Raw genomic sequence first — 10,949 nt, forward strand, 5'->3', positions numbered from 1 at the left:
ATGGATTTGTGGGTGTCGAGGCTCCCTAGATGCTCTCTGACCCACTCTTCCTCTACCCAGGGCAAGCCTTCCTCTCTCTCACTCTCTTCGTGTGTCCCTAGGGCCTGGGATTCCAGAGGGCTGCCCCTGACAAACACAGAAGCAAAKGCRGCATTCAGCAGCTCTGCTTTSTCCGTGTTTTCCGTAACCAGGGTACCCACCCCATTCACTAGTGGACCCTATTTAAATTTAAGTGTATTTGTGCGAAGACTTCGGAACTGAAACCAGGGATAGCATGAGAAAATATAATGATTCTTTAAAAGCAGCACTAATTCCTTGATTGTCATAGAGGCCCACATTTGGATAAAATGATCCCAGTTTTTCAGACAGAGCACCACTCTCCAGGAAGCACAAAATCTGAATGGGTCTAGATCACAGTCAGATTCGTCAGTCCTGCTGTGTTATTCACCGTGGCAAATGACAACTATGCAGATATCATTCTGAAAATGATTTTAGGGGATTTTATGTTTACAGATAGAGTGGATAAGTTATGGGGGTGTTTGGATTTTTCTTTTTTTTGGTCTATCTTGTGTTTCGATGCATACTGTGTAAGAAATGTCGATTTGTTGCTTTGTTTCTGACTTTTGCAAGGGCAGTAGTCTTAAGAACTGATCCCAGACATAACACAGAAGAGTATTTGTCTTGCTTTGTAGGGTTTTGTAGGCAAGAATTGGAGTTTGCATTTCTAAGGCATAAATGTCTTAAGACAGGTTAAGACAGGTTAAGACAGATTAATGTGTTAAGGTGCAAGCAAAATTTTTTTGTGTGATTTTTACGATTTAAGCTGGAGTTCATATGCTTTGTGCAGTGGAAGATAAGAAAAGGACAAAAATTCTAAGTTAAGAGCCAAATACTGTGATCATTTTTCACAAAAGAGATTAAAGCAATTATATTTCTGTTTGAGAGGAAAGTGATACTCAGAAAAATGAATTTCTTTTTATTGCAGTGTTTGAGAGGTTTATTATCTAGGTGCATATAACATCAGCAAAATTAATAATGAATTCTGTGTCTGTAGCCCCGTCCTTCATGCTTTGCCTCACATGCAGTTCCCTTTTCTTGCAGCTGTTTTATTCATCAGATTAGGTCTTGTCATCTTCACACTCGCACAACAGGAAATCGATAAATAATTATGGATAGGTAAAGTACCGCTTGGGTGATTTCCTGAAACCTCCCTGAGCTGCACTATATAAAACAGCCAGGAATAGTTCTCTGGCTGTTTTTCCCTTGGATAGATTTGGCAAGTAACTAGTATGTCTCTCCCTGATTGTGTATCTTTTGCTAAAATGAAGGGATGAGAGCTAAAATTATGATAAAAGACAAGGGACTAGGAAGTGATAACCTTATAAAATAAAATAAAATAAAATAAAATAAAATAAAATAAAATAAAATAAAATAAAATAAAATAAAATAAAATAAAATAGTTTTTTAAAGAGAGAGAACTGGCCAAGGCCATCCTGAGGTATTTTGAAGAAAGAAATGGCGTGTTACTCCCCAAAGAGTGTTGTGCCTTAGGCTTTGCAATGACAACCAAAAACAAGGGGGAGAAAATATTTTGAATGAGTTAGGTGGAGGGTGTGTGAATAACCGGCTTTGCTTTCTGAGATGAAGGCTGGGGGCTCTAAGCCCTGTGTGTGAAAGAATGAGCTTAACCACTGATTCCAAAAATGTCACCTCATGAAAGAGACTACGGAAAACCTAATAATCCTCATTTATTCCCAGACAGTTTTGACATGGTAAATGCCCGTCTGACTAAGCGCTGCTTTTTTTTTCCTCACGCTGCCCAAAATACAAATTCCTTGTATGAGCTTAAGGAGGAGGAGTTGCTGCTGTGGCTGGGCCCTGAGCTCGGGCGGGATGCGACTGTCCAAGCGGCCCCGCAGGCCTCGGCCTGGCAGGAAGGCCTAGGCTCTGCCCTAGGCTCTGCCCAAGGCCTCAGGGTGTTCTTGATATTGCTAAATGCTCCAAATTTTAGTAATTCCCACGTTTTAAGTAATTTATGGCTTGTATAAGCTGTGGAAACACCCCTGTAAACATAAATGCTAAAATCCCAGAACTAAGATGAGCCTTAATGATTCATGTCTTTGTTTTATATTTGTTGCTTTTATGGGCCTGGCTGGTAACAGCTTGGGAGAGCAGGGGAAAGAGGAGAACTCAAGTCAGCAAAACTTCGGCTCCCAAAGATAGTGAAATTACTCCAGATCTGCACTTGCAGACTTGATGCAGGATTTCTCCAAAGGGCTTAACCCAAACAGCAAACTGCTGGTGTCCCAGTTGCAAGAACACTAAATTCCTCCATTTACCCACTCCTCCCTTCGACACCATGGCTTGGGTTCCCATTATTGGCAGTAAAAGACAAAATCCTGTGAGTGAAAATGTCCATCTCTTGTTATAAGTGTTTGCAACTCAGCTGCTGGCATAAAAAATAAAAATAAAGCAGATTTCTTCAGAATAAGTCATAAAGCAGATTAACTTAAATAGCTCAGGAATTCTTTGCTATTTTTGAGTTCTCCTTGAAGCAACACAGGAAAATTTAGAAAGGACAAAGCTTTTCAGTTGTCATTTACTGCTAGTAGGACTTGGCCTCATAAAAGTGAAACAACTTAATTTTTAATACAGGTGGTTTATCTAAAGCTAATAGTTTAATTTTTTTTCAAGAGTGTTTCTGGAGTTATTAACATATTTCAAATTTAGTTTCACTCTTCCATTATAAATAAATAACCAGATTTCAAATGCAAAGGCAGAGATGATATTTCTAGAACAACCATCTCTGCTTCCGTCCTTCAGCAGCTGCCATTCCCCTGTCATCCCCTTCCCTGGCACACATGGAAGCAACTTCCTAGGAAGCTGCATATTCATGACTGTTCCTGGAGGGCATTTTAGCCTCCATTGTAATGCAGTGGACAGAAGGAAACAAGCTGGCCTCAGTATCTTATAAACCATAAGCTGTGTGGAATCTCACTCTCAAGAATCTTTGCAGAATATATTTGTTCTTCTTCTTTTGCTTGTGTTAGAACAAAATAGTGCAATCCCAAATTGTAAAACCTGGTGATATAGGTGATGGTTGTTAAGCATTTAAACTACATTATTTGAAAAGACAATGAAAGGTTAGTTAAATACATATATGGGTCACCTCAGCCCATTTTAGGTTGCTCACTGCAGTCAAGTCACACACGGAGCTTTCGTATGTCAATGTATGGAGATAATTTGATCTAGTTCTAATTTCTGTTATGTCTTATTAGTGTCGTGACAACAAATTCCCAGTGAAGAATTGCCCAGACCTGTGTAAGTCTGATGAGCCTTGACTTAATTCACATCAGATTTGTCTTTTACTGCAGACAGTGTCACGCCACTGCGCACCAGTTAGAAATGTTTCATTTAATCTGACAGCAATGCTCGAGCTTGTGAAAGATGCAACACCAACAACTCAAAGCAATTTCTGTCTGCGTCTGAAAGCAAGGAGATCCTGCATTATGTACTTACAGGCACTTGCCTTTTTTGCCGTATCATCTACATCTTATATCATGGAGCATCCGATCACTGATTCCTGCAAGGGGTTGCCCCTTAAAAATCCAAATTTATCCAGTTTACCATCATTACAGGAGCAGTTGTTATTACAGTTAAGACACTGGTACCAGTAAAATGCTGACTTATAGATAAGGAAGCAGGATGACACAAGTCTGGTCCTATATGATTTAAGTGAGTGGCAAAATGTCTATTAATCTAAATCACAGGCAGGATCAGACCTGAAGCAAGCTGGACGGCTGAAATAGCATGCTGGACAGTTTGTAAACATGGGGAAAAGAGTATGTATAATTATATTCCTTACAGTTTCTCATTTTAACTGTTTCCTTAGCAAATTGGTTGTGCCATTTGTGCTCCTTGGTGAGATCTTGCTTCTGATGAGTTGCTCTCTGTCTCCTTAATAAGAATTTTGGAACCAGTGGCCAGGAGTCAGTCAGGGCTCTTAAGCATTGAAAGAAATACATGTGCCTGCTGGCATGACCCAGTTTTTCTAAACTACTTCCATGATTGTTAAATCACTGGCATATTTATTGGCTAATCAGCATAAACAGCCAAAGAGCTGCAATTGCTTTTGTCTTTGCTCCATAGCTATTACACATAACATATATTACACATAACTCAGAAGCTGATGGGTTCTTTCAAACCTAATAGAAAACCATTCTCCCTTTTTTCCCCGAGTTCTATTGCAGAAAGGATAATGTAGAAATCACAAATTATGTTTTCAGAAGATAAGGTCCAATAGGTATTTGGCACCATACGTTTAGTTACCATGACAAAACAATTATATCTCTGATTTTCAGAGGGTCCCATAGTTGGGCAGGGGCACAACGGACCACTTCACTCCTCGAGCAGAAGGTGCTCAGTGAAGCTACATCCTACAAGCTTCTGCTTTCCATAGCGATTATCCAGCCCTCTGCCCAAGTCTGAGCCCTGCTCCTTTCCTCAGCACATGGGTTCAGAAACATGCCACTGCTGATCAAGTTTTAATATGTGCCCTTTAATTTCTGCCTTTGTGTAACGTAGCTGAGAAGAAACACAGGCATTCGTTCTAGTCAGACTTTAGTGCAATGCTTGGGAGAAAGATATGCTGGAGGAAATTACATAAAATGGTATTTCTGTGCTCTGGTTGCTTTGCGCCTTGCTGAAGTGTGCAGTTGCTACCTGTTAATTAACTGCTAGCAGTTAACAAATGCATCCATTTCCTGACAGAATTGCATTGAATTCCTTTCCAATATGTCAGATCTTTTTGTCTTACTCTTCCTCTCCTAGATCTCATTTGTGTCTGGTAAATTGGTTTCTGGAACACAGTCTCACACACTTGGCTTTTGAGATAGCTTTCTTCTCTACAGGACACTCTTATATACTGTACCTTTAAGTACCCAAATCAATTTAATTAAATTTCATTACAAGCACTAGAGCTGAAACAAACTAATGAAAGCAGCCATCACATCAGGTGGTATTTATCTCGGCATTAAATTGAAAATACTCCCTTTAGGCTCTTAAAAATTAGTTTAAATATTTAACACTAATGGCTTTTGAAATTGTTGATAGGGATAGTTTTAATGAATTTGTTACAAACTGTTTACCTTTGCAAGGCAAGCAGCTTGTGTCTTGAGCAGCGGAGAGCTAAAGAGCTTTAAGAGATTTGACAAAAAATATTGGTTTTGGAGTACCATCAAGTCTGGGAGCTGCCCACAGTGAGGTTGAAAAGCACTCTGAAATTTTTCACACAGTGGAGGCATTACACCTTGACTAGTCATTACTTTAGTGTGAACTTAATATGTGAATAGCTTTACTACTTTTTTTTTAACAGAAAAAATAAGAGGCTGTTTACAAGAAAATAGATTATCAGAAAACTGTAACACAGAATTAAGCAGTCATGATTCTTGTAAGAACAGACCTCAGAGAGAGGGGAAGAAGGGAACTATGCTTGCAAAACAGGATGTCTTCTCACATGTTTTCAGGGTCATTTTTATAGTAATTACTGTGCAAGTTAAGGTTAATGTAAAATATAAAAATAAAGCTTTCTGTATTCCTTACAGTCTTGAGCCATGGATAAAATTATTGGACTCAAGCCGATCTTTTTTAAAAAGAGATTTGTTCTTTTTAAAATATATACTTAAGATATTTCTAATAATTTCCAATTTAATTAAATTTCCAGTTTAATTCAACATTAAGAACTCAAGGCATCATGTACCTTTTCTTTATTTTTTTTTAATATCCCTGTTGTTTCTCCAGGTTGGAACACTCAGATTGTACAGAAGTTGTTTGCCAGAAATGAAACATTATATTTAGCAAATTTTGTTTTTGATAAGTGGTATTAAAGATTATCTATTTCTTTCTCAAGTTATTTGTACTACTTAATTTATTAAGTATTTTTCTTCCTTACTATCTTTTTGCATGGGACCACAGTGGAACACTTAGATGCAGTTCAGTGAAGTGTCAGAAACATAAATTTATGGACAAATACTGACTCTCCATGCTAAAGAAAATAGTGACTCTAGTACAAAAGCCATGGCCCAAATTTCATCCTTCTTTTCTTTTAAACTTACAGCTGAGACACAAGCATGGTTATACAAATGCAGTACTTAAGAAGCACAGACTTTGTAGCTATGTGACAAGTTTATCTATCCTAATTTGCTTCCAACTGTTCTCTCTGAGTTAAATACAAGTACCTTCTTTCCTCCTGCTGCTTTTAAAACAGAGAAGTTTCAGGCTCTGGCTGATTCTCTCCTACTTAAAAGCTTTGCAGAAAGGGAGGTTTTTCCTGCAATTTGGAGAGCCTGTGGTTTTCCTGGGGGCCACAAAGAGAGTCCAGGATGAAGGCCGCGGCTAACAGGAAGATCAAGTTAGAGCACTCAAATCAGAGGGGTGATGCAGCCTGGGTGTGGGGTAGGAGTAATCTTTACTATCCCAAGGGAAAATAGTTTTTCCATAAGGAAGCGGAAAATCCTGGCTCTTTTCTCACAGCATTTTTGTGCTTATTTTTACTCAAGATGTCATTGCAAAATTTTGTTTAGCATCACACTAGGTGCTGGACTCCATATCCACTATGATCAACACGGCTTATTTTTAAAGGCTTTTACCTTCAATGCAAGACTGGGGATACTCAATTTATGCTACAGAGTTAGAATCTGTAAATGATTGAAGATATCTGAAATACTCTAGACTGGTAATGGGGCTGGCAAAAGCCAATTTATTCTTTCATCGTATTTTTCAAACTATTTTTAATTCCTGTTTAAAAATGTACAGTTCATTATTTCTTTCCTTGTTTTGGATTATTACATCATTATAGGAACAAAACATGAATGATTTAAAGTCTTTGTTTTTTTCTAAACTCGTTGGTTCTAGAGTTTGTAAAACTTTGTATCTTTTGAGAAAACATCAGTTTTAAAAGCAAGGAATGGGATTTCTTTCTGCACATTTCAAAAAAAATACAATTGGGAAAAAGTCATTTTTCTTCACTCACACATGAACTAATGGGCAGCTAGTAAGTTAATGGGACTGTTAATGATATTGAAGTATTTATGACAGGCTTGAAAATCCTGGAGTTTCACCATTTATATATTCTATAATTTCCTACTAAGAAATGATTTAAGTAAAACCTTATTTTCACTATAAAAACAAGCTCAGTCCCATGATTTGCAATGTCTTCATCAACCGAATGCCATTTAAAATGTGAATTTAGAGGCAGGGAAAAACAGAACTATTAACAACAACAAAAACAAAAAGCAAAAGCAAAACTGAAACATTGCCCGGTGTTTTCACGATTTGATTCGTTCAGAAAGGTGGAATCCATCATCACTACTTTGCAGAGCTTTCTGCATTTTAACTCTGCTCCTGGTTCCTGACGTACTGCGGTATGTCATACCCTGCGCTGCCCAGAGTTTTGCCAGGGGCAGGAAATGGGGAGGGAATTGCTGCTGGGAAACGCAGGATCAAACCCTCCCGGGGTGCGGTGGCCGCTGGCTTTTGGCCATGAGAGGAGCCCTAGAGACCCGTGTGTCCTGCATGAGGGCAGGGCTGTGGGGCGCAGGGGCTCGGGGGCGCCCGTGCTCGCTGACCGCGGCGCCGACGCTTGTGTCGCCCTCCCGCAGGACGGATGGTCGCAGTACCACTTCGTCGCCTCCTCGTCGACCATCGAGCGGGACCGGCAGCGGCCGTACTCCTCGTCCCGCACGCCCTCCATCTCCCCGGTGCGCATGTCTCCTAACAACCGCTCAGGTAAGGCCGGGCCTTTGGCCGCCGCCATGTCGGGCACTGCCCCTCTCCACCATCAGCAACCCCACTGCTCTGCGCGCCCGTTAACAGCACGGGAAGACCACAGAAACTCTTGTTTTGCCTCGTTTTGCCTCTTACCTGGGCTATCTGTTTAAAGCAGGAGTGAGTTTTTTCTACGAAAGTTAAAAGATGGGCATTATTTCTAGGATTATATCTAGGACTAGAGGAAACGGCCAAAAGCCGAGGCACCAAAAATTCCACTGGAACTTAAGGAAACACTTTTTGACAGTGAGGGTGCCAGAGCCCTGGCACAGGCTGCCCAGGGAGGCTGGGGAGTCTCCTGCTCTGGAGATCTTCCTAACCCGCCTGGATGCCGCCCTGTGCCCCGTGCTCTGGCTGTCCCTGCTGGAGCAGGGGGGTTGGACTAGATGGTTTCTAGAGGTCCCTGCCAACCTCAACCACTCTGTGATTTATAATCAGTTTTTCTTCTCGTATATATATATATATGTATTTATGTGTGGATGTAAATGTCCATACACACGGACATATAAAGAAAGATTGACTTAAGGTGCTCATCTAATATTGATCCCATTGTAACTCCCATTAACGGTTTACGATACATGCAATGGCTTTTTATGCAATTATCTCAGTTTACGCCATGGTGTTAATTACACTGTATTCAAAAATTTGGACCTTTTGCCCTCTGTTTATTTCAAGGTAAAATATACTCTGGTTAGATACAGCTATTCTCAGTGAAGGTCAAGTTTTTTTGCATTGAACACAGTAAAATAGTCAGCCTCTAAATGTGCTTTTTACTACTTTCTCTATCAAGTGCTGTCAGCCCATAGATGTGTCAGGAGTTCAGGGTTAAGGTAGCCAAACTGGTGATTACCATCAGCATCACACAATCATGGCATTTGTAAGAAAATAGCTTGGTTAATCGTCTGGAAGCTGCATCTTACTCCTGTGGAGCCACCACTGAGGATTTTTGAAAATGTGCCCATAAGTTTAGCCCAGTGAGAACTGCTGCAGCACGCTGGTTTTTTTTTTTTCAAAATCTGTTGATTAAACAAGTCCTTGCTTTTTTTTGGTTTTTTTTTTTTTTTTAGTTTCAACTTGTCTGTTTGTGCAAGGCACTTGAAATGGCTGGATGTGAGATCTTTGTTCCAAGTTTGCTCTCTTGCTTAAAGAGGCCACTTAAAGAGATGGTTAATGAAATCTTACTGCTGTTATCAAAAGATTGGACAAAGACAAACACAGGGACTGTCTGTGAAAGTGGAAGAGCCCATATAATCACAGCCTAGTCAGCTTAACTTTAGTCTCCAGAAGTTTACTGGAACAAATACAATCCAAGCACCTCAAAAGTGATAGGGGCATAAGATACCCCTTGCCTTGCTGGAATACCCACTTCTGCATAGTACTGCAGGTGACAGTCATTCTGATAGAAAGCATATCAAATCCAAACTGGTTCAACAAAATATGTTCTTGTAAAATCCGTCTGCATTCATGCTACAATATAGGACTATGTGGACATGAACAGTCAGTGAATTAAATCTACTCTAATGAGCAACAGTTCACACTATTTGATGCAGCATTTTCATAGGCAAGCTTGAGAAACATAATCCACAAAAATGATATTTAGGGTGAATGTGAATCTGTCTGGAAAATCATTGTCAAAGAATAAGTATTGTCCAATGCCAAAATAAAAGGATGTTTTGCTTAGGAGTTTGCAATGGGTCCTGCACTCTTCAGTGTTTTCATCAATGGCCCATATAGAACAAAAGAGGGCATTATCAGAATTCAGAATGATCCTGAGAAATTGGAGATTTCTATCCAAATGGGGAAAAGAAGATCCTATTTTTCTTATACAGACAAGAGTTCATTAGATAAAAGTTGTGCAGAAAAGTCCTAGGGATTTTTGTGAACCACAAACATGAATCAAGAAATGGAGAAGTCAGTATATGAGGATGAGTGAATGGCCTGTGATTAACTTGAAGGAGGCAGACCCAAGATGAGGGCTCTGAGAAGAGGCACACGTTAAGTATTCAAGCATGTATCTGGCAATTGCCAGATAGAGGAATGGTATAATCTTTCTCTATTACCATGGCAGAGCAACAAGCAATTAGGTGAGACATTGGGACCATTTCCTAACAGTAGGGATGCAAAGGAATAGAGTGCTTGGAGCAGTTCCATGGTCTCTCTCATTAGAGATCTAATCTGTCCGGAATTATCTTGGTAAACTGGATCCTATCTTGGGGTAAAGCACTGTAGAAGGTGAACATATGATGTCCTATGCATCCCTATGGTTTGATGATACAGCACTTTAACTAGTATAGAGAGATCCCTCTTCTCTTTTGTGTCCTTTTAGGATAATAAGCAGAAAGCTTGAGAAGCCTTTCAGTCTAATGACAACTAATGACTTTATGTCTGCTTCCAATAAAAACCCTGCAAGAGGCCACATCTGGATTTTAACACTTGCCAGAAAGCACTTGTTCTGTGGGACAAGAGGTGTAATTCCCACAGCAAAGAGAGGGAGATGTTTTCTCTTTATCAGCCAGTGTGTACAAAACACCAGAGTGTTTGGCATCACTAGAGCATGTGAAACGAGGTGTATCCACGTGTTAGCAACCTTCTCAAGGTTTGCATTCTGTTTTGCCTCCTCTTGGAGTCGTGTACCCACTAGCTGATTTGGTGACGTCATGTTTCTTTACATCTGCTGGATTAGCAGCTTCAGAATTACCCCATTATTGACAAGCAAATGTGAAGCAATCCCCAATTTTCACTGCTTCATAAGAAAAGACGTCTGTCCCACGTTTGCTTTGTGGGAATTCAGAAACCAGAGCCCGAAAAAACCTGTCTGAGCAGAATGCATCTTTAGAGCACAAGTACTTCCAGTGCCTTATATAAAAACTCTACCATGGTTTTAGAGACACTGAGACATAGCTGCTGATTAAGCTTAAGAAAACTTCGCTTATTCTTTTTATTTTTTAAAAATTTTCCTTTGCTTCCCTTCCCTTCCCTTTCCCCTTTCCCCTTTCCCCTTTCCCCTTTCCCCTTTCCTTTCCTTTCCCCTTTTCCCTTTCCTTTCCTTTCCTTTCCTTTCCTTTCCTTTCCTTTCCTTTCCTTTCCTTTCCTTTCCTTTCCTTTCCTTTCCTTTCCTTTCCTTT

The 10,949-nt window shown here is 39.9% G+C and overlaps 1 protein-coding gene across 1 annotated transcript in view; it reads left to right on the forward strand.

Moving 5' to 3' along the window:
• The window catches only part of CTNND2 (catenin delta 2), a 534,119-nt gene that overhangs the window by 507,908 nt on the left and 15,262 nt on the right, over positions 1-10,949 (forward strand). Inside the window, exon 19 of the mRNA XM_026048525.1 lies at positions 7,659-7,785. Within this exon, the coding sequence (XP_025904310.1) occupies positions 7,659-7,785 (127 nt within the window). The remainder of the gene's footprint in view (positions 1-7,658; positions 7,786-10,949) is intronic.

The sequence above is a fragment of the Nothoprocta perdicaria genome, unplaced genomic scaffold, assembly GCF_003342845.1.
Source record: "Nothoprocta perdicaria isolate Ctin4 unplaced genomic scaffold, notPer1 scaffold_55, whole genome shotgun sequence".
Lineage (NCBI taxonomy): Eukaryota > Metazoa > Chordata > Aves > Tinamiformes > Tinamidae > Nothoprocta > Nothoprocta perdicaria.